Source organism: Microcebus murinus, chromosome 3 (assembly GCF_040939455.1).
Source record: "Microcebus murinus isolate Inina chromosome 3, M.murinus_Inina_mat1.0, whole genome shotgun sequence".
In the NCBI taxonomy this organism is placed as follows: Eukaryota; Metazoa; Chordata; class Mammalia; order Primates; family Cheirogaleidae; genus Microcebus; species Microcebus murinus.
The window spans coordinates 64,496,202-64,521,155 of record NC_134106.1 but is presented as its reverse complement, the minus strand read 5'-3'; the positions used below and the strand labels follow the sequence as shown (position 1 = coordinate 64,521,155).

Sequence of the window (24,954 nt, the reverse complement as noted above, 5' to 3'; positions counted from 1 at the left end):
CCTATATGTAACCAATCCAAAGAATCTTATTCTTCTGGACAGAGAAAATTATTCGGGGGTGAGGGGACCGCTAAAGCCAGCGCATGCAATGGGTTATTTATTAGTTCTTGAATCTTAATATACATAGACTGGAACTGTCTGGAAACTAGAATCAAAATGGTATGTTAGGCCTGAGAAATGAATCAAAGGAAACCAGATATCAGTGATACATTTAATCATTGGATCAAGCTATATCTGACTGTAGAATTTTTATTTACCTGAGCTAAAATAATTTTTCATTTTACTTTCATTCAGTCTGAGTTGTGATTTCTTTCACTTGCAACTTTTAATTTCTTAACTAACATAGCCTTTTAATCTTTTAAAGGGGAGAACAAATAATATTTTAAAATGAAAGAAAGTATTGAAGGTATTGAAAGCAAAATTAATAGTGATAATAGCAATTGGTTGATTACTTTAGTTACTAATTGATTGATGGTTGCCAGATTCTTTGGTTAATTGATTGACTACTGCATGCATCCATCATCTTAAACATTATCTTGAGCATCTACAATTTGGCAGTATCACACTACTTACAAATTTTTGGTGTACCAAACAGAAAAATCTTATATGCTGCTACCAAAATGTTATTATAATTTTCAATGAGAAATATAGATATGTCCCAATGGTTTGGATATTGCAGAATTGTTTTGCAAGAAGAAATAATAATTATGGAAGTGGCAGAGTTAGAAAGGAGCCTCTGTTGATCTCATGCAATGTTTCAGCTGCCTTTTCTCCCTTAATATTAACTTGTGTCTGGGTAGAGAAGAGATATAATTTAAAGTCAGGCCATCACTAATATTTATTTGTTAAAACTAGTTCACATTTGGGGCAATAAATATTAACATGTAGACCCTAGGTACAATGGTATGCTGATATGTTTAATAACTGGTTCTCCAAGTGTAATCCCAACATGATTATTGCCTTGTATTTTTTACATTAATAAATAAGACAAAAGTGAAACAACATAGACATATATTGAAACTCTGCTTATTTGTCAATGACATTAGTGACTTTTTGCTTAATCAGAAGGTAGTTTTCAAAAAATGAAAGACTATTTCTCAATGTTGTGCTACTTATTGTACAATTAAATAGCTGTAGGCAAGTACATTTTAAGTTTAATTTGTGTTATTAATATTTTCTCCATTATTTTCTTAAGTCTAGACCTACAATAAAATAATAAATTACACCTTAATTTTTAATCTTTACTGATTTTTGTGTTATAAATACCCCTACCATGGTTAATGTCAAGTTACCAAGGTGAGGTCATTGAATGCTCTTTGAGGTAACAAAACATTCTATTATCTTCTTAGTTCATGAAGTCTTAAGTCAGTAAATGAGTATTCGGTCCAGCATATTAGTCAGTACCTCACACTTTATACAAAGCATAAGCATTTCCTCCCATTTCCTAAGTGGGACCAGCTGCAGATGTGCCATCTACTCCCTAGGAAAAAAGAGGAAGTATAGTCATCTCCTCTCATCCTTGCTTTTCATCTCCCACACTTACTAACTTCTGTTTCTCACCTTACCAGGATACTTTTTGCTCGGCTGGTGCTACTGTAAAAAGGATTTGTGATCTCCGAGTCTAAAAGGTGTTGAGAGATATTTCCCTTTTTCATGAATGCATTGATAGATCCTTAATAGCCCCATTAACAATAATGAACAAAGATGACACTTTTATTCTGCATTTTTCTGATGCTGTCCACACTCAGTTTCTGTTTGTTTATTGTTTATTTGATGGTTTGGCAATACACTCAAATGGACTCTTTCTGTTGAGGGTGTCTTGTCAGGATTTAATATGGCTCCAAGATGACTCTTTCTCCCACTTAGCCCTCCTCTCTTCCATGGAAAACATACATACATATTTTTACTCAAACAAACTCTGAAAGTGAAATCCAATTCCAACACAACAGTAACTCTTCTTTGCTCTGAAAAACCCATTGTTTTCCCTTTGGATATCCCAATAAGAATTGGATCCCACACTGTCATGCTGGGCTCACTGTGGGAAACACCTATCAAGCTCTTCAAGGAGTCTGTGGACATCCCTTTCATTAAGGTTAAAACCAAGGAACTGACGAACCCATCACAAACCCTTGGGTAAAGGGTAGTGTGTGTTGTCTGTGTGTATGTGTGTGTGTGTGTGTGTGTGTGTGTAGATAAGATCAGCACAGCTTTTTCCAAAAAAAATATTTCATAAAGCATCTTTGGCCACTCAGCTCTCTTCACCCTTTTATATCCTCACAGTGTGTTCAAGAGATCTGTAACTGATTTTTGGCTACCTCCTTTGTAAATTCTATGTACAACCTACTACCTACTTTGGAATGTAGCATCTGTTAGATCTTGGTACTTTAAATAAAACTTGTATTTTAGGCAGTTTTTGCACTATAAATGAAAGTAATAGCCTGTGATTTCCCCAATCCACTGTTAAAAATTGTTCTTATATCTTGGATTCAAACAAAGGGAAATTTATACACACACACATATATGGATAGATATCCCACACATGACATATTCATTATATTTACACATTAGAAAGCACAGACAAATTTCAGCAAAAAAGATGAAATCAAATACGTCTAACATCCATCTAACATCCATCCAGGAAAATCTGCTCTGAATATTTTATTTTGCTGTCATGCAAATAAAACTACTTACAGAAATAAACTCTCTTTCAATGTCCTCAAGTACCTGAGTTCCCTGTCCCTGCCCTTCTTACTTTATACATGGTAGTCTAATTTCCTGTCATCAAATAAAAACCTTTATTTTAATTATAATAGCAGCATGTGTTCTATCTCATGAATGAATATATTAATATTTTTTGTTAACTAATTGTCATCATTAAATATTTGGGTGGGGTTTGTGTTTCTATGTAAACTACACTTCTATGAACAATTGTGCATGTATCATTTATATTGATATATTTCCTGTCAGCAACCACAATAATATTACCTCTTTTGGTGGGCATTTGCATTTTAATAAGTAATAATCCTTAAGCCAAAGGGACACATTTCTAAAATAGAAATCCAGGTATCAGTTAATGGGAAAGGGCTATATTTGGCATAGGTATTATTACCTTCTGTTCTTTGAGAAATCTTGGTAATTAGACAATGGCCTGTTACTGCCTACTGATAGATCTGAGTCAAATTATACGTGTTATTCATATGATAAACCTCTCTTAATTATTAACATTTTGGAAAATAACCTAAAATTAAGAATATTTTTTAAAATATTCATTTGCAATGATTCAAAGCAATTCTAAATGCTTATGTAAAGTTCATCTAAACTTCTCACATCTGCTAAATTAGGTTAGCAATCTTACCTAGTAGTCTCTCTATATATAACATTGGTTCATTCTCCTGGATTATTCAAAAAAAAATTGTTATCTGCTAGAGGGTTATGAGATAAGCTAGCAAAAATAAGGAGCAAAGTGGAGGTGATGTACTATTTTTTTTTCAATATTTATTACAAATTTAAGGAAAGTGTGTCGGTTTTTAAAAATTACATATTTCAAGTATTTCATCATTTCACCCCTCCTAATTCTGAGGATAGTCTGCAAATTTTAGAGAAATACCATGATAATGCCATACTCAAGTGCTTTTGTTTTTCTAGAATTGCACATTACAATAAGTGATTTGCATAAGAAATAATTTGCATTCTCAACATAGATGAATTTAAGGAAAGTGACTGCACTACAAATGTCAAGCTGGAATTCTACTCTTAGTTATCTTCACATTGGTAATACAGCATAAATGATAGCAGCTTTAAGACTAAAAATATAAACTTTTAGAAACTAATGTTCTAGACTCTTCAATAAAATGCACAAAATTGCAGAATGTATTTTATTTTCAAAGGTTGAGCATTTAAAGATTAGACTTAAACATTTTAAATGTAACTATGTTTAAAATTGATCGAACTACATTTTTCCCTTGAGTAGGATTGCTTCCCTATGTAGTTAGCTTAAAAATGTAAATAAATAAAATAAACCAACGGCAACAATAAATAAAACTCAAATTTCAAAGATTTCTGGCCTTGAAAAAAAAGATGATTAATCCCCTAGGACATGTGCAGGAAAAAAAAAATTAGGTCAAGGCAACTTTTAGAAACTATTAATTGTATAACATTTAGAGAAGCAGAATTTTACTTAATATTTGCACTCATTAAAAGGAACTCCTTGGCATAAACCTTTCATAATTTATATTATTGGAGAGAGAAAAAAAGCGATTCTGTGCCTTTAATTTCCCTTTCTGAGCAAGGGAAGGCTGCACACCACTGACAGGCTCACTTGTTCCCGTCTTTAATGTGCAATCTGTTTTCTCCAGCGGAGGGCACTCAGTGTATCACAAACTCAAGCATTAGCACCAACAAGCTCTGAGCATCATCAGTCTCTGGAAAGCCTTCTGAATTAGACAAGGGCTGCCTCTCAGCACAGCTACAAAACACTTTAAACCTGACCAGCTAAATGGATAAACCTAGCCTGCATAGCTTTTAAACTGGGGTCTTATACAGCACAGGAGGCCTACTTGCTTCAAGAACTGAAAATCCAGAGGATGAATTGCTTTATCTGGGAATGGCAAAAGCCAGCACAATAAGGAATGCCAGGTATTCTGAAGATTTTCTTTTTTTCCTGTCTTTTTACAGAGAAGTTGGTTACCTCCGAGATGGGCTGTAGCTCTTTTGCACAGATTGCCAATTACTGCTGATGGGTCTCTGGTGAATTACACAATGGTCCTCAGAGCCTAGAGGCCCTCTCCCCCAGGCCCCCCAACGGCTTCCTTTTCCCTGCCCCCCATCCCACCCCGTGCTGATTTTTTAAAATACATATGTACGTATATATTTTTTGCCTGTCCTCTCCGGGGAAGTTTGTATGGGGCTACTAGCTCACATGCGGGATCAGAATGGTGTGAATGACAGCCGCACTGTGTCATGAACGTGGTGGTGGTTTCAGCACGAGAGACCAAATAAGAAGAAAGCTGAGAGAGGGGGGAAACGTTTTTGGATGACAAAGGATGGGTAAGTGAACTTTTGTTGTTTCCTTCTTAGCAAAGCTGATCCTCTTGGCTTCCTATCCTCAGTGGTTGCATTAGCTGATAAAAAGACGGGAAAGAGGCAAAAAGCAGCAGCCTTGGAGTTTGCCAGTTGATTCACTATAGTTGCTATTATATTTTTAGATCATTTTCCTTTTTGCAGTGTTTTTTTTTCTAATCCATAAATGCATAAGACAGACTTAAACAGACTCCGGAGAAATATCTTTAAGACTGTCTCTACCGTCTGCGTTTCCACAGCTTGGGAATTGAACATGAGATAAATATTGTGTTTGCTTCTATTTCTTGATAATATTAGACATGCTTGTATTTCTGGTTGCCGTCAGGATTACTATTAACACTTTACTGCGTGTGTGGAGGGGTGGGGTCCTTACTTTATCAGAGGTTGCACAAGGGCTTGTTTTATCTTTGAAGCTGGATCCTGAACACAGCTTCCAAATTTCCAGCAGTCATTTGCCAGTCTTATTTTTTTCAAGTGTGACTGGCTTTTTTTCCCCCCTTTCTCCTGTCTGAGAGAGCTGGAATGTATTTCAATGAGTCTGTAGCTGGCAAGAGGACAGAGAGCAAGATCGGGTTTTAAATTATAAAGAAAAAAACTTAACTGCTTGAGAAGGAGGGTTTTTAGATTAGGGGTTTGGCTGGTTGCCTCTTGGTTAAAAATATGAAAATTTAAGGAAAGAAAGAAATTGCAGTACATGGTAGTTTTGTTTTTTTTTGTTTTTTTCACCATTAGGAAATAATAAATCTACTGTTGACAGAGGAAAGAGGTCCCTTAATATGCAATGATTTGGAAATGCAGCATAAGTGCCAATAGATTGCAACTTTGCAGGCTTTCTGAAGTTAATGGAGGTAGGGGAGGAAAAAAGTCAGTGAGAAATTTGAGCATGTCTGGGTGTTAGGGAGAGGGATGGTATTCTGCTGTTTCTGTCCTTGTTTATCTCGCAAATTTGCCAAAGCCACTATATTTAAAATAATAGCAAATTAATACTACACAAGGTTAGTTTGCATATATGTAAATATTTAATAAGAATGTGACAGTCTTAACTTTCAAGTATTCTCTGTTATGAGTAGTTAGATGTGTTAGCTCCTGTACCACTGGGCAGGGAGCCACAGTATGCAATAATATATACTTATTAACAAATTGAGAATACCTCACACTGTTACTAGTCTTCATACTATGCTTCATTGCCCGCCTATACTAGTCTTAATGCCATATTTCAGAGCTCATATGTTGCTATCCCATGTAATAAGTATACGATTTCAGACAGGGCAAACTTGGGTTGACAGCTTACTGAAGCTCCTTTGCCAAATCACAGCCTGTTTGCTCAACTGGGAACGACATACAAGGAGCAGGTTTATGAAGTCACTTTTTTGCCCTTAGCAGAAGACACAGTAGATGTCCTTTTGGTGCTATTGTTCAACACAGTGACTAGCCAAATATTATTGTTATTAAAATGTCAGCATTCAGTGATAAGCAAGCATCTGTGCTTTTCAGTGAGGAGGTAGTAGGAAGTCCTGAAACTTGAAAAGGCTTTTCCTAGTTCTCTGGCACTGTGGTGATTTGAAGATCAAGGAAGAAAGAAATGAAAGCTAAACAGCAAACATGCAACACTGAAGAAAATAATGTTCATACGTTAGATACGTTGTCCTTAAATCAACTGTCCCATTCCTACACTAGGTGGAGTGCCCCTGACATTGGTAAGCTGGGGGTGATTTATTTTAATAGGTTCACAATGTACATCTGTCTTCTTTTTAATATCGTAGGTTTCCATTTAATTACGCAGCTGAAAGGCATGAGTGTGGTGCTGGTGCTACTTCCTACACTGCTGCTTGTTATGCTCACGGGGGCTCAGAGAGCTTGCCCAAAGAACTGCAGATGTGATGGTAAAATTGTGTACTGTGAGTCTCACGCTTTCGCAGATATCCCTGAGAACATTTCTGGAGGGTCGCAAGGCTTATCATTAAGGTTCAACAGCATTCAGAAGCTCAAACCCAATCAGTTTGCCGGCCTTAACCAGCTTATATGGCTTTATCTTGACCATAATTACATTAGCTCAGTGGATGAAGATGCATTTCAAGGGATCCGTAGACTGAAAGAATTAATTCTAAGCTCCAACAAAATTACTTATCTGCACAATAAAACATTTCACCCCGTTCCCAATCTCCGCAATCTGGACCTCTCCTACAATAAGCTTCAGACGTTGCAATCTGAACAATTTAAAGGCCTTCGGAAACTCATCATTTTGCACTTGAGATCTAACTCGCTAAAGACCGTGCCCATAAGAGTTTTTCAAGACTGTCGGAATCTTGACTTTCTGGATTTGGGTTACAATCGTCTTCGAAGCTTGTCCCGAAATGCATTTGCTGGCCTCTTGAAGTTAAAGGAGCTCCACCTGGAGCACAACCAGTTTTCCAAGATCAACTTTGCTCATTTTCCACGTCTCTTCAACCTCCGCTCAATATACTTACAATGGAACAGGATTCGCTCCATTAGCCAAGGCTTGACATGGACTTGGAGTTCCTTGCACAACTTGGATTTATCAGGGAATGACATCCAAGGAATTGAGCCAGGCACATTTAAATGCCTCCCCAATTTGCAAAAATTAAATTTGGATTCCAACAAGCTCACCAACATCTCACAGGAAACTGTCAATGCGTGGATATCATTAATATCCATCACCTTGTCTGGAAATATGTGGGAATGCACTCGGAGCATTTGTCCTCTATTTTATTGGCTTAAGAATTTCAAAGGAAATAAGGAAAGCACCATGATATGTGCAGGACCTAAGCACATCCAGGGTGAAAAAGTTAGCGATGCAGTGGAAACATATAATATCTGTTCTGAAGTCCCAGTGGTCAATACGGAGAGATCACACATGGTGCCCCAAACTCCCCAGAAGCCTCTGATTATCCCTAAACCTACCATCTTCAAGCCTGATGCCCCCCAACCCAGCTTTGAAACACCAAGCCCTTCCCCAGGGTTTCAGATTCCTGGCACAGAGCAAGAGTATGAGCATGTTTCATTTCACAAAATTATTGCAGGGAGTGTGGCTCTCTTTCTCTCAGTGGCCATGATCCTCTTGGTGATCTATGTGTCTTGGAAACGCTACCCAGCCAGTATGAAACAACTCCAGCAACACTCTCTTATGAAGAGGCGGCGGAAAAAGGCCAGAGAGTCTGAAAGACAAATGAATTCCCCTTTACAGGAGTATTATGTGGACTACAAGCCTACAAACTCTGAGACCATGGATATATCGGTTAATGGATCTGGGCCCTGCACATATACCATCTCTGGCTCCAGGGAATGTGAGGTATGAACCATGATCATCCTAAAAGCATTTCTACTGCGGGGAAGGAGAGGTAAATGTTTGAAGCTCTAGAGGTGTCTCTAATCACTAGAAAGATTAATGACCCTTTTGCTTTTGGGTTTTGCTCAGTGTGAAAGGTTACTTAATTAAATTACAACCACCAGGAAATTGACTGCTTTTTTTTTTTTTAATGGTTGAAACTTGAAGGAAGTTCATTCAAGGATAAGTTGGAATAAAGCACTATGTTAAAACATCTGCTTTTTAACAGTTTGTATACAGGGGTTGGACTTAAAAACATACATACAAACAAAACTCTTTTCATTCTGAAATTTATGTCTGGTTCATGGTGTTTGACTTTTGTAAAGGAGTAAAGAAAAAGGGGCCAGCTTAATTTAAAAATAAAGTGAGTTTACCAAAATTCCAGGAGGTAACAAAGATTTAAACCAAAGAGCAATTTTCCCAAGGGTTGATTTTGTTGTAAATTTTTAGTTTAATTAAAGCATGCAACAGGGAATCTCATACCCATGTTACTTGCCATTTAGTTGTTATACCAGCATAGAGAATGTCAGAGGCCTACTGTGTAATTGTATCAGACTTTTAAGGCTTCTTCCTTTCCCCTTCCTTCCTACCCCCCTCCTTCCTTCCTCTTTCTTTCCTTTCTACTTTTTCTTTTTTAATTATTGGGACATAGATCACTTTTCAAAGGTTTTTTAAATGCTGGCTATTGGTGTTTAATCAGAATGATACTTCAATTCCATGTTTTGGCTTTGTCCCTGGTAACAAAAATCAAGTCACGATCTTGTGGATGATTTAGCAATAACAAAATGACAGTCATAACAGGGACTATTTGTCAATATTGCTGTCATCCCCAAAAGAAATGACATGTATTCTTTTAAAGTTACCCTAAATTAAGTGATGCAAATGTTTATAAATAAAAAAGAGACAGGTTTGAGTTCTGGATAGTCTCCCTTTTTGTAACAGCCTCAAATGAAGGCATATATTTCATGTTATATCATTTTTTGTTTTCATAAGAATAAGTTTGGACCCAGTTTCTGATTAATTTTAAAGATCACATATAGGAATGTATTAGTGAGTAGATAAATCGTCACACATTTCCAACTTGTCAATAAGTAATAATGGGTGTAAATTGTTCTTTTCTTGATAAAGTTGATCATTTTGGGCAAAGACTGTGACTACCAAGGCCTTGTGGCTGGAATAAACTAGTGAAGAGAGGTTAAGTTCTGGCAATATGCTGTTTCAGTATCTGATTTTAGATGATTACTTTTTCAAAAGAGAGTTTTAATGAGTATTTAAAGACTTTGCCCTTTCTAATGCTAGTTATAACCATTGAAAAATATAATTTGCTCTTTGATAATATATACTCCACTTTTTCCATAGTCCTAAATGCAGATGCTAATGAAAATGTTTTTAGATAAAGCACTGAATTTGAAATAATCTCCAACTCAGTACAATTTGGACTATTGAATTGTTCTTCACAGAGTTCATTTTCTCCTTTTTTTGTGTATCATTGAAAATAAGATAAATAATCCCAGACAATAAATCCGAAAAGAAAACTGTATAAGCAATTGCCCTTAAAAATTAAAAAGAATAAAAGATTTTCTATAAAAGTCTAACAAGGTTTGATGTTTTTATTGCAGGCCCACATTTTTACAATATACTTGAATACTAGTAACACAAGGTTATCCTGTTTTATTCTGTGTTCTCCTTATATTTTGTGATCCTCTTAAGGCTAGTAACATAAAAAGAAAAGGACAATCTAGGTCCATTTGTTCATTTTCTCTTGACTTTCGGAGTAGAATGCTGATTTTTATTTTTAAGGATCACCAAGAAAGAAGAAACATTCTTAAAGAAGTAGGAGTTGAGAACAGAAGTCCTAAAACTTTTCCAGAGATCTTAAATTCCACATACTGTTGCTTCAAAAACTCTAGGTATTACCATAATAAGGACAAAATTAAAGTATGTTTTATTCCATAAAAACATGTGTGTTTAAAAACACATTCTGATACTGTATGTGTTATACAGAGCAAAGTTTAAATTCATGAAATTGCACTAGCATTGTTGGGGATGAATGCATTATTAATGAAGAGTTTCATTAAATATTATAATTATGCTGTTGAGTCACAATGGCAGCTACACCAAAGTAGATCAAACTCTCCGTGCCCTAAAATGTGAAAAGTGGCAGGCTGTACATTTTTGACCATTATGTCAATTTGAGAGGATAAAGGGGTGCAATAAAACTATGTTTAAATGAATATTAACTTGTTTTGAAACAAAAACACACAGAAACAAACATGGCAGCCACAACCCCTCTTTTTGACCAGAGGTTTGGTGTATTTTACTGTTACAGATGGATATAAAAAGTAAGGAAAAGCAAATCTTAGAAATTGTTATTAGGGAAAACCCTAATTTCATATTACTTCTTAGTCACTCAGAGTAAAATTTCACCTGTTTAGAAATATTCCTTGGAGAAAACTTACCTACAAAATGAATCCAAGAGAGGGTAATGATTTGCCCAAGTTTATGATTTTTTTAGGAACAGTAAAGTATGCTGAATTTTAGCCTGATGTTGTTTTCATAAATCTCACATATCAATAGCCAAGTACATAGAGATTCATTAATATATTTATAATACAATTTTGTGAGGTAGGCTTTTTTAAATTCAAAACACCAAATTCTATCCAATAAAGCCATAAATATTTAACTAGAAAACTTAGCACCAAATGCTAATTTTCTAAGATAGTGCCTTGAAGAAGAAAATTTGCATTAAATTAAAAATTCCACTTTCCATCTAACTTTATATTATAACCTAAATGTAGTTAAAATATTAATTTTGTCTGTTTCTTTTGAAAGGAAATTTTTTTAAAAATTAAAATTTCTCATTAGAAGTTATCTCTGAGCCACCATACAAATTTAGCATACAATTGTCAAATTAAATAATTTAGGCTCTATACTTTGTAAGTTTTAATGTTGAAAATCCATGTGCACATACCATACTAATAAATTAAGGGATAATATTTTAATAACTTAGGCAATAAAAATTGTTCATATCTATAAAAGAGAAATAGAGTAGATAGTTATGAATAATTAATATGATATATGGCACAAGTATGAGAGATACATACATCTCAATCATCATACTTTGAGTGGATCAGTGTGCTTGGTTGAATTGAATCATTTAATTTGTCCTCAATATGTACTCAGAAAAGAGAACTTAAAACCAAAAGAATACAGCTTTGCCTATAATCTAGTAAAGTGTCATTAAAAATAAAATGGCAAATATTTACTATTGAAAATAGCTTATGGAACTTTGAATAATTTATCTCATTAAAAAACATTTCAGGGATTATGAAGTTGCTTCAGTCTGTGTACCAGATTTTTCCTTCAAGATGTAAAGAACATAGTTTTGAATACCTAGTTCTTCTAGAATTTATCAACTGAAAATAGCAAGGTACTTTGTATATTAGCCAATATGAATATAGGACAAGAGAGAAAATTTCTAGTTTGTCTTTTACATTTAAAAAAGGAAATTGGTGAAAGCTTAAAATGAATGAAGGTAGTCTCTAAAGAGATTCTCCATCCAAAGTGTTTTAAAAGTTAAGTAATAAAAATATAAATTTTAATGATCCCTTAATGTTAACAGTGCTTCCATTAGAAAAATGTTAGCAAAGATGACATTTTCCAAATATTTAATATTTTGTTATACTCTTAAAAATCAAGTGAAATAAAAAATATATTTTTTGTCAGTTTGGATTTATATTATTTCTTTCACTGCTGTGCAGTGGTGGTATAGACCATTTCTAACAATTTATATTTATTGACTGTATTAGGTGAGGTTCTAACTATTAAAATATGGTGGACTATTAAATTTTTGGACACTTTAGCAATTGGCATTTTACAGTGTACTGAATGGATAAAGCAAAGTATATGCTTAAAGATGATTCTAAGTGAAGCAGATCCATTATCATTGAGTTTAACACTTTACCAATGTAAAGCTATAAAAAACAAACATTATTTAGGTAGCTGACTAATACTGTGTCATGGAAAAATGTTATAACTGAAATTATATTTGTATATTCAAATAGAATATTTGTGTATGTGTTTTTGTATGAGTTTTTACATATTTATCCATTTGTATGGATACACATACATGTATGTGTATACATGTGGGCATGTATACACATACACGCACATACACGTATGTGTATACATGTGTGCATGTATATATACAGAGAGAAAGAGACAATATAAATATTTTTCATCATAATTAAGATCCATTTTGAACATTTGAAATATTGGTGAAAAAAACTTGGGAGTTTAAATTACCAGGATTTGTGAGTCAGGAAAATACTTCTTAAAGTAAATGTTTTATTATTTCTAAAAATTATAAGTATCTTACAACTACATAGTCTAAAACTATGTTTTTAAAATACAGAATTTAACATAGTCAAAACTGTATCTATACTACATATTGCCATTTTTGGTGTGACTTTGGGCTAGTCACTTCATTTCTCTGTAACCTATCCCTCAAGTCCTCAAGTGAGTGTTTTCAATGAGCACAGTATTTCCCAATGCAAAGCAATCTTCAGATTAGCAAACTATGTAAAATCTCTATGGTCATTCTCAGGACTACAAAAGCAAGATGAGATATGGAGAAAAAAACTGAGCTATACTTAATGAGAAAAGAAAGAGCTTCTTGAGTTGTTACAAATTGAGGTGCTCAGCTCAGGTGAACAGCCGTATGCTTTTTGTACACTTGAAAGGAAAATATATTACATACACACCCCAACGTGCATGAACATGCATGCGCTTACACCCCCACACATGTGCCTGTTAAATTCTAAGTAGTTGTTTTGAAAGCGCTTAAAACTATGGCTGCTTTTTAAAAATCAATTGTCTGAATTTGATCCAATTAAAATCTATTTGTGAATAGAGTTTTCATTAGAATTTGCCAATGGTAGTGGTGAAGAGTGACAGCTACCAAAAAGGTCTTACATGGCTAATTTAGGAAAGATTTTAGCTGACAATAAATGATTTAATTTTCCTTTTCTAGAATTCGTTGATATGAGCATCTCATGGACAAGTTTTTAAAAATTGGTTGCTCTCTAAGACCCCAAGCTGAGCAGTCTGTGGTTATGGTAATGTGTAGCTTTTGACATATCCCAGTAATCTTCACATAATACCAGAATTTTTCTTCTTGAGACTTTTCTATATTCAATAAAATCTAATCATCCCTAGTTCTTCTCAGGAATGGCATTTATAGATAGTTCTATGCTTTAGAAGATGTTCAGTAATATTATCATTGGGGATTTGGTGACTCATCTGAATTTTCCTGTCTCTGGAGTTTCATGATTCACTAAATCAAAGTGAAATGGTTGCAACCTGTATATCACTAGACACTGAGAGTTTTGAAAAATTATTATGTCTTTTGATCAGTGAAAAGCATGAAGTGATGTTGAATATGTTTTAAAAATTAAAATTGCTTTTTATAGTACCAGAAGAACCATCATTCATTGAGTCAGTTTAATAAAATCTCAACATTCTTAAAAAGAAAGAGAAATTAGGGGAAAAAAATATTAGAAAATATTTTCCTCATGTACTCCATAAGCCATTGAAATTGAAACTCTAAGTTAAGAAAGGTTGAGAAAAAGCACAGTATCTCTTATGATATAAAAACAATTGGCTTTTTAATAAACACCTGCTTGAAACTGCTAGAAATGTGCAAAGGCTATGTATTTAAACTTTTCCAAAGATTTTTAAAATAATGCTTTCACTGTCAAGAGAAATTAAAATCTAAACAAATATAGCTATGGGAAATTCGTTCTTTAACACATTGACTGCCACACTAGGAAAAAAAAAATATTTCTTTGGGGCTTTAGTGTTTTATCATGAAAATATAATAAAAACTTTGAAAAAAAATCCTTTCTAATTTAATGAAAAATTTGTTATTTTTTTATTATTTTCTGTGCGTGAGTTATATGCAACATGACAAATAATTCACGTGGCTCCCAAGGTAAAGAGATATGTGAGTTACATATGCTTCACAATGGCCTAGGCTCAAAACTAGCGTGAGTTAAATACAACTCACCTGGCAGTTAATAGGTTAAAAGTAAGATCAGCTCTGGTGGTGTGCCTGTTGTCTCAGCTTCTTGGAAAGCTGAGGCAGGAGGATCACTTGAGGCTAGGAGTTCAAGGCTGTAGTGTGCTATGTTTGCACCTGTGAATAAGCACTGCACTCCTGCCTGGGCAATGTAGGGAGACATCGTCTCTAAAAAATGAAAATAAAAAAAAAATTTAAAGGTAAGACCTTAAGTTTACTTACATAAGTTTTATAAAGTTTGATCTTAAGTCAAATCTATACATTGTAATATTTCTAAATGTAAGTTTTGGGAATGAAATGGCAACAAATCTGACACACATTAGTAAAGGATTAGAAAAATGGTGAGAACAAAAAACTCAGAAAAATCTTGTCTGAAAATTTTGAAGAAGCTTGACTAGAAGGAAAATGTTGAACACAAACTGATATCAAATAAATAAATAATCAATGCATAACTAAATAAGGTGATGGTATTTAGAATTATTGTTTGTACATGAAAATGAAATATTCTAATATTTTAATGGTATACAAGTATAACACCCTTAAATATCTTTGAATACAAATATCAAAATATTGATATCCTTAAATATAAACAACCATATAAAATTAAGCATCCATGTATCATATATAAATGTTTCTAAAATACCGAAATATATATTGAATAGACAATAGAGTCATATATATTTTACTTTTGAATAAACCCAGTTCTGTACTAACTTGTCCAGTTTATATGAATTGTCTCAAAAGTAAATATTTGTGGTAGATACTTAAAAAAGGATTTTAAAAACACAAGAATATTCTTTTGTATCTCTGTTTTTGCCTCAATTTGGTATGAGTGTTTTCTGAATTTTGGGATTTCCATGCCACAATATCTTGGAAGGTTGTGGTCTCTCCTTTACCTCAGTTTTTCATCTGTTTGTTTACTAAATTCTTTATCATTAAGTCTAGCAAGAGAGGTCATCTTTTCCATTTTTATTTTATTTGTTTAAACACAAATTCTTAGAAGAAATAAGGTATATTAAACATCTTAATCTCAGATTTTAAAAGCAAATTCAAAGAAAATTGTAAGGTGAAGAAAGGAACTATAACTTCAAAACTTCTGATAAAATTTACAATTTTTGTGTTTTCCTAATATTTCAATGATCGGGATCTTCAAATTTCACTGATTTATAAACTAAAAAATTCACTAAATTTTAACAGTATATGTCAATGTCTCAAAGCAGATAAGCTAAGATAAATGTATAAATGAACTGTTTGAGAGAACTATATTTTTAGGATCTAAATCAGCAAAATGTGTACTTCAAAATAAGGATATATAGAGTTATGAATTGATTCTATTTTGGTGAAATTTTTACTGTTAAGGCAAAACTATATAGACACTAATTTTGGAATAGCAAATGATATAGAGAAAAAGAAAAAATGCCTGAGAATGTTTTATTTTGGAAAGACAATACTACTTAATTCATATTCACTGCATATTTTCACTTTAAAAGGATAGCAATCGTTTAATTGCCTTCTTTTAAAATTAAATATCATTAGATAAAGCATTGAAATTACACTGATTTTATTAGGCCAAATGAGAAACAGTCATTGGTTATACATCTTATACTTGCTTTTTCAATTCTTCCCTCCTTCTTCAAGTCACATTTATTGAAACATTAGTTCTTTCATTTGCTCCTGAAGATTTTGACGTGTTGAGAATTATTAAAAGTTGATTTTTTGTTTCCTTTAACTGACTCCTGTTAGATATATTTATGTTCTAATGATACCCTAAAAATATTGCTTGTTTGTTCCAACATAAATTTGATCATGATGCATTTCACTATTGTTTTGATATTTACAATTTTATGCCAACTGTTTTCAATTGCTTCTCATAAGACTTAAAAAAGAAACAATGGAAATATAAATTAATTGTATCTGAGTCTTTTTTAGTATAGTTGCCATAGATGAAAGATTGATATTTTCCCTTGTGTTTATAGATCTGTAAAAGTAATAGCAAGAGAGGTCAGCCTTGAAGTACTTTAGGTTGATGGTCAAACCACACTGTGGACCAATGCAATATTGGTTAGACCACAGTGGTTAGACCAAGGGGTGTAAAAGAGGTCTCATATTTGAAACTGACTCTCTTTACTTCTCTACTATTGGACAAGCAAATATATATTTGACCTTTCTGTGATATAATTTTTCCATCTATTGAACTAGGATAATAACTTTCCAAGTAACTTGTTGAAATGATTAATGAGGTACTATTTGAAAACCACTCTAAACTCCTCCATAAAAAGCTTCAGTGTAAATATAAAAACTACTAACCATAAGCCCTACTGTCTACTGAAAAATGCAAAATAAAATGTGGCTGTATTATTTTCATTGTTATTATTAGTTATAATGATGGTTATAATACTCCCTGATGTAGAAACAAGTGTTGTGGTTACATTTCTACTAAAGTGAATAATAAACCTGACCTTTCAGTCCCTTGTCTGAGCTGTAATTTAGTTTGGGTACCAAACCTAATAATATTTAATAATACCCCAAGATTTGTAAAATACTCCCTTGACTGAACATTTTATTCACCTTTCAAAAAAAAGCAGCATTTATAATTCTTTTGCTGTTACTAACTCTAAAGAAGAAATGTGTTACAGAAATAATTATAAATTCCCAATCTCATCAAAATGTTGTACTTCAGTTTATTTTCTTAACAAGTAGAAGGAGTTTTAATTCCCCAAATGTTCGTGTATCACAAGTGGGAGTTTTCAACAATATAAAGAATATGTCTTATAAATTAAGAAATTAATAAGTGATTTTAAGAACTGATATTTCTCTAGCACATACATATGTGTATATATATACATATATAATTTAATAATTGAATGTGTACAAGTATTTATATTGGCTAACTATAATTTGAGTTTTGTAGAAATGTATATTGCATCATTCTTATTTTTGTCCCCATACTGTGGTATCTTTTAAAGTGAATTACTTTTTTTTTAAGTTTTCCAATGGAATATTTCCTATGATACCATTGTGTGCTATGAAATAGAGAGGGCACCACTGATACAGGTCCTTAACTAAACAAACCCCATACAGACAAAAACGACAAAAGAATCATATTATCTTTGCTGGAGAAGACAAGTGGTTTTCTTTGTGATTAGAAAGGCAGACTTACTCCAATGTGGGAATTTTGTCAGGTTTTGTGCATATCTATTCCAATTATGTATTGTGGAACTAGGGAAATAGCCACAGGTTAGGTTCACTGGATGCCCTGTGAGATGGACCTGAGCTAAAGCTCCATCACCTGACCTCCATGAGCCCTTACTCTGACTGGAGTATCACAGTGATATTTGGGATCTCCAACAATCAGTGTCACTTCAGAGTCAGTGCCCTGTAATCCCCAAAAGTTTGATAACCTCACCTTACATTCCCCAATACAAATTCACCCCTGTATATAGCTGTGGCTCTCTTTGGGGAAGACTGGGAGAAAGAGTAGCAGTATAACTTTTGGGGTGGCTTAACAGAATACTTTCCCAAGGAAATCTGGCATCTGGTTCTGGGTCTGTAGACTGACTCAAGTCTGGGAATTGATTGTGGGGATGTGACTCTTTTGATGATTCAACTTAGGCTTCTGCTGACTTAGAACTCTTCCACTTATGTAGATCAAGTAAGAATTTAATAAACTGTGTACTTCTTTACTAGGAGTATCATGATGCTCTAGCCAGCATGATAGTTCTTTTGTGAGTCAGGCTATTCTGATTACTGCTTTGACTTTGCTGTCACTATAGTCACCATGCCTACCTTGCCTTTGGTGATTAAGTGCTGGCACTAGGCCTGTGCCAGCTGGGATTTTTTTTCATACATTTAGGGATTCCAGTTTGAGAGCAGCTGTTCTCACTATAATTTCTGAACCACAGAGAAGAGCAAGTTTTCTCAACCACTCTTCCTTTCCCTCTTGAGATATGGCCTATAATACTTTAATCAATTTCTATTCTTTTCCTTTTTCTTTTTTTGTAATTTTTGAGAAATTCTGCTTAGATCCCAATCTTGAAACTTGAGAGAGTAGGGAATTTAAAATTTAAATATAAATATTTAACTGCTTGCAAATCATAATCCCTTGGCTCTCTGTCCACTCGTGGTGAGTCTTTTATTAATAACAAATGACTAGAGAATAAGAATGATTTTAAATCAATATTCCGACTTGTTGCCCCTTTAATTTTTGGCATAATATCTTCCTTGAGGATGTCTATATGATTCTCCTACAAACATGGAAGTCTGACAAGAATCATTGAGCTAGAAAGAAGATAGCATTCATTTCTTTTTTCATTCCACTTTTTACTGAAAATTTATTGAAATATGATTAATTACACAAGCACATAGAGTATTTTACTAGATAATCTTATACCAAACAATTTAAAAGGTACAGAGTATTCTAAAATATGAGGAAGTATAATTTTGTGAATTAACCTAATAAATTTTATTTTCCATTATTTTCTAATTATACAATGAATACTTTTTTAGAAAATGTTGAAAACATAAAGTTATTTATAAAAATAAAATAATTTTCAGAAGATTGTACTATGCAGAGATAATATTTTAACAATTCATTATATTTACTTCTATCATATGCACAAGTATGTGAGTCTGAGTGTGGGTGTCCTAAAATTTATTTGATATTGGAAACTGCATGTATAAGTTTATATGCTGTTACATTAAAGTTCACATTTTCTAATGGATAGGAATACATTTAAAATTATGATTTCTTAAAAGTATGTTCTTGAGATGTATTCTATTTTACTTAAGCCTTCCTTTTTTTTTTTTTTTTGATATTTATGGTGCTCTGTTTCACTGACATTAAAATTGTTATTATATAGATAACATTCCTAGAAGAGAAAGTATGTGTCCAGAAAGAAGGAAAAATTTAATCTTCTTAACTCATATTGCCAAATTACTCTCTCAAAAATATATACCATTTTATATTTTTATATTATCACATGCATTGTACAAGAGTTCCATTTTTCCACATGTACACTAACATTATTTATTATCTCTTTTTTCAACAAGTTGTCAGGTTAATTTTTAGTGTTTACTTTTTACATCTCTGGCTTTGGTGTAGTAGAACCTTTTTTGTTTCTCATTTTGTGTTACTCAATTTCTTATATTGAGCAGTCCTTGAGGTCAACAATAACAGTTTTCATTGTATTTTCTTACATTGCTTTTATTTTAAAAAGGACTTTCCTATCCTTTGTTTAGTAAACATTTGCCCTATTTTGATTCTTTCCTCTGTAAGTTTATTTTTACATTTAATTCTTTAATCTATCTAAAACATACTTTAGCATATCATGCAAAATAAATAACTTGTTTTTTCCCACTGAAAGATTACATTTACTATTACTTTACTAATAGTAAAGTAAAATTTTCATACGCCCATGTCATTTTTGTGCTTTCTATATTCTGCTTACAGATATACTCTGTATTCTTATGTCAGAACCCTATTTTCAAACATCATTATAGTTACACCATATATTTTATTATATTAAAAAATTATCTTGAGTTTTCTTTGTTATTTTTAATTGAAATAAAATTTTGCATCATTCTCTCTTTTCCCTGAATACACACATATGGTATTTTGACTGGGATTATGTGAATCTATGAATCAATTTGGAAATAATTAAATCTCTACAGTTGTCAAAATGAAATATTATCGAAAATATTTGCATAAAGCTCCGTTTATGTCATCCTTTTCTTATGTCCCCAATAAAGATGAGTTGATTTGCTTTATTTTTAAATTCTAATGCATATAATACATGTCTATAAGTAGATATGCATATGTGTTATCTATATTTTTATTATACCCATTAATTTTAATAGGTTATTTTTTATTAATTTCTACTTGTATTTTTGTCAATTTTATCTATTTACTTATTCAACAATAACATATTGTGTACCTACCCCAGTATGTGGTAATACTGGACTCAATGCTATTTTTACACTAGTGAATAAAATACTTCAGTTTTATGACAATTATCATAAAATATAGTCTTATTTATAAAATATAAATTTATCAAGATAGACACAAAATGTTACCAAATGAATTATTAGCATTATTTTGCCTTTTTGTGAGGCATATATTTTCCCCACACTTTGTTTTTTGATTTTATCAATTATATATTTTATTTCCCAATATTGAATGTTATTTGCATTTCTAGAATAATGATGGTTGTTCTTTCATAGTATTCTCTTTCCAATTAGCTCTCATTGAGTTTACTTTTGTTTGGTTTATAAATTTTAATTCTGTTGTAATTCATAAGGGGGCTTCATGTTGTGTTCTGTCAGTTGAGATATATTTCATACTTTATCTTTTCTAGCTGTGAAATGGTTAAAATAGCATGAAAATTATTTTTTCCTTGAAATGTATAAAATATTCACCCCAAATGCCCTTGTAGAGCATTTTTTGGATTTAATACTGAAAAAATATAAATTGTATCCAGATTTGTTTGCCTTTTTTTGCCCTTGAGTCAGACAATTGTTAAATTATAGTTTCCTCACAAAACATACATTTCATTGAAAATTTAGCATGTATAATGATTTGTTTTATGTAATAATTACTTATTCTTAAATAGCTTCTCTAGTCATATATTTATTCATTCAATTACTATGAACCACTATGCTAGAAACTGTAAATGAAGCATATGAGCTCCTTGAATCCATACTTTTATAATCCAGACTAAATTGTTGTATCATTAGATGTATTTTTTCTTAAAGTTGTAAATTCCTTAAAGATGTAAAATTTCTTTAGTCTTAGTTGTATGTCAGTTTTGTTAATTTATTCTTTCTCATAACTGCTAAAGATTTTCAGATTTATTGAATTTTTTTAAAAAAAGAATTTGTGGGAAATTATTTTCAAATTAAGAGATTTATATCAGTGTTCTAATTTCCAGGGTATAACACTCCTTGTGTCTGAATGAATCCCTCTACCAATACCCTCTGGCATTCTATTTAATTTTACCTTATCAGCTACCTTTCACTTTTTTGTATAGTCAATTTATTTCTTTGATCTGGTTCAGGGGTCACCAAACTATTTCTCTAAATAAAGAATTTACTATTCTTACCAGATAGTAAATATTTTAGACTTTGTGGGCCATATGGTCTCTGTTCAACTACTTTGTCACCATAGCACAAAAGCAGCCATAGAAAATATGTAAAGGATGACTCCATCTCTGTCCCAATAAAACCTTATTTACAAAAATAGGTAGCAGGCTGGATTCAGATCATATCTCATAGTTTTTTGACCCTAATTTGTATCATTTTCACTGGCTTTTAGACATAAATGAGTCTAATCATTCAAAAAAGAAAAAAAAAAAAAAACAAAGAAGAATTTTCTCCTAACCTTAAATCTCCTCTATTACTGCCCTATTTTTTTCTTCCCTTTCACAGAAAATCTTTCCGAAAGATTTTATCCCGGTCTACTCTTCACCATCAATCACTAATATCTTCAACCCACTGCAATGTGTCATTAGAGCCTATCAAGCCATCAAAACAGCTCTTGCTAAGCTTGCCACTGACTTCATTATCACTAAATTTGATTTTTTTTAATTCTTCGCTTTACTTTGATATTTCAATAGCACTTAACCCATGGCCTTTTCTTCCTTCTTCAAATGTTTTCCTCCCTGGGCTTCTAAACAGGGATCATTCCTTCTTCATTTTAGCATGCTTCTTTCCTATATCTTTGTAAGCTTAAATTCTTCTACTGGAATATCATGTTTTCCTTATGGCTGCATCCTTGCACTCTCCTCTTATACCACTGTGTTCTCTTTCTGTCTTTTTCTCTCTCTGTCTCTTTGTCTCTGTCTCTCATAGCTCTCTGTCTGATCTCATTTATAGATACAGAATACATTGCCTTTTATTTACTAAAGACAAGTTATTTCTCTATTGCTCAGCCTCCTCTCTGAGTTCCCCATGTATATACCAATTTCTTGTTTGACACCTGAATTTAAATATCTGAGATACCTTAAGCCCATTGCCAAAAGTAAGCCGTGATCTTTCTTTCCAAACATGTGTTTCTTCTTATATTTCTCTCTCTTTTTTTGAGAATGAAGCTATCCATTTTGGCAAGTCAGAATAACAGGAATCATCCTTGACCCTATTTTCTCCCTCACACTCCATAAGCAATCTGTCATGAAATCCTATTGATTTTATCTCCTAAATTCCCTCAAATCCATCCATTTCTCTTTGTCTTTGCTGGTGCCACCTTTTTGTCCAATTCAGTATACTTAGCTCTTGTTTCACTGGATTTACTTTTTATGCTGCAAACAATGTGCATCTTTCTAAACAAAAGCTGATCATATCACCCTCCTCCTTTATTTATTTAAAGAAATTTAGACAACTATTGTTCATAGAATGAGAACCAAAACCCTTAATGTAACCTAAAGAAGCCTTGAATAAACTGTCCCTGCCTTCATAGATATTCTTCTTGCTCTCCAGTCTCCATATAAGGAGCTTTCATACTCTCTGCAGCGGTCTTTTTATTTTTGTCTCTCTTAATTACTCATGCTCCCTCCTTTGACAACATCTTGTCCAGCCTTGACTCCACCTAATTAGTTTTCATTCATCATCTCCTTAGGAAGCCATTGCAAAAATCCTTGTATGGTCAAACCACCCTGTTTTACCCTTGCTCACCACCATCAAATATTCTAGATGACATGTAACCAAGTTGAGATTATCCCTTCTTTTTCATAACAATTTGACTAATATTTGCCAATCCTACTTGAATACAATTTGCGTAAAGGAAAGTAACATATGACTGATTTTCTTAGACTCTATAACTCCAGTGTCTCACTCCATGTCATATGTAATAGAAGCTAATAAATATTTACTGAGATAATAAATGAGTGAATTCCCAAAATTTACTTCTTTTTTTATTTTCTGTCTTTTAAAAATAATTAGATCTCTTCTTTGAAGTTTCTTTAAAAGTTTTTGTCTTGAAAGATTAGTAAATTCATTTTATTATTTAAAGTTCAAAGCTATAAATGAACTCTAATGTATATATTTTGGTGTGGCCCATTTTTAATATATATTTTTCTCAGGTGTTTTTTATTAATATGAAATTTCATTATACAAGTTTATGTTCAAATTGAGAAAATACATAAGAGCAAAAATATTAAAAATACCTTTATATAACTTTTATTACCATTTTCCTAGCATGAAAGTGTGCATTTTTATTACACAAAAATAATAAATTTAAGAAAATTGTTTATAATTTTCCATTTTTACCTACTATATTGTCAGCTTATTTATACATCAGTAAGCATTCAGCTAGACATAATTTTAGTTAGTGGATAACATTACTTTATTGTACATGATTTCCAGTTCTGTTTTGGTGGTTGTATCATTTTTTTAATAAACAAATTTTAAATGATAATCTTTGCACTTATGTATTTCCCAATACACTTAATGATTAACAACTTATAATGATATTTCAATTCATTTTCTCATTTCAACATTTAATTTTTTTTAATTTGGCAGTGATCTTTTCTAATTAAGATCAAACTGTATTTTGTTGTTTTTTTAATATTCACCACTTTGATTACTAATGACCCATGCAATTTCTTATATTTGCTCGACTTTTGCATGTTTTCATTTTTGTATTTTATGTTCATTTTCTTTGCCTGTCATAATTTTATTGGCTCTTAATAGGTTTTAAAGTAGTTTATTAATCCTTTAGCTTATAATAATGATCCTAAATTGTTTTTCTCAGAGCTTCCCATTGGCTCTTAACTATTTTAGTTTGGATTTTGATTGTATAATTAGAGAACTAATTTCACATATATAAATTATTCTATATTTTATTTTATTGTTTCTGCCTTTGTTTCTGACTTATGGTACAAAAGTTCTCTCTAGAAAATATTAAATAATTATTCACTTTTATTTTCTTCTATTAGTTTCATGTTTTTTATTTGCATGGAAATCAGTAACTCAACTGATTAACCTTTTATTGTCAAACATTTTACCTAGTTAGCTGAACTCATTTGTTATTTAATCACAGCTATAAAATTTTATATTTGTTAACTTATAAAGCATTCATTAGTTACTTATAGGCATACATTTTATGTATATATATTTATGTGTTATGTGTATAGATTATGTATTCATATATATTTTTCCATATATACAAATATATATGAAAACACATGCTCTTCTGTTAAAATTTTATTTTGCTGATTGTTTTAAAATACTGCTTAATCTAATAAGTTATGTTTTGTTATTCTTGTTTAAAAATATTTTTGGCTATTATTTTCATCTAATTTCCATATTTAATTATAAAATGATATATAGTTATATAAAATTATATATAATCATATAGATAAAAGTGATTCTTTTCCACTGTTTCATTTTCTATTGCCTTTTATCCTCTCTAGAGCCATATTCTGGGAATAAATCATTTTAACACTCTGTTTTGTATTCT

The 24,954-nt window shown here is 32.2% G+C and overlaps 1 protein-coding gene across 2 annotated transcripts; it reads left to right on the top strand.

Moving 5' to 3' along the window:
* Positions 1 to 4,340: 4,340 nt before the first annotated feature.
* On the top strand, positions 4,341 to 23,422 carry LRRTM4 (leucine rich repeat transmembrane neuronal 4). Of its 2 annotated transcripts, none has more exons than XM_012735382.2 (2): positions 4,341 to 4,635; positions 6,843 to 23,422. In XM_012735382.2, the coding sequence occupies exons 1-2, from the start codon at positions 4,629 to 4,631 to the stop codon at positions 8,393 to 8,395; spliced, it is 1,560 nt and encodes a 519-aa protein (XP_012590836.2). In that variant the 5' UTR covers positions 4,341 to 4,628; the 3' UTR covers positions 8,396 to 23,422. The 2 variants fall into 2 exon arrangements, with proteins under 2 accessions (XP_012590836.2, XP_012590835.2); XM_012735381.3 differs by having other exon boundaries at positions 4,341 to 5,046.
* Positions 23,423 to 24,954: the final 1,532 nt, after the last annotated feature.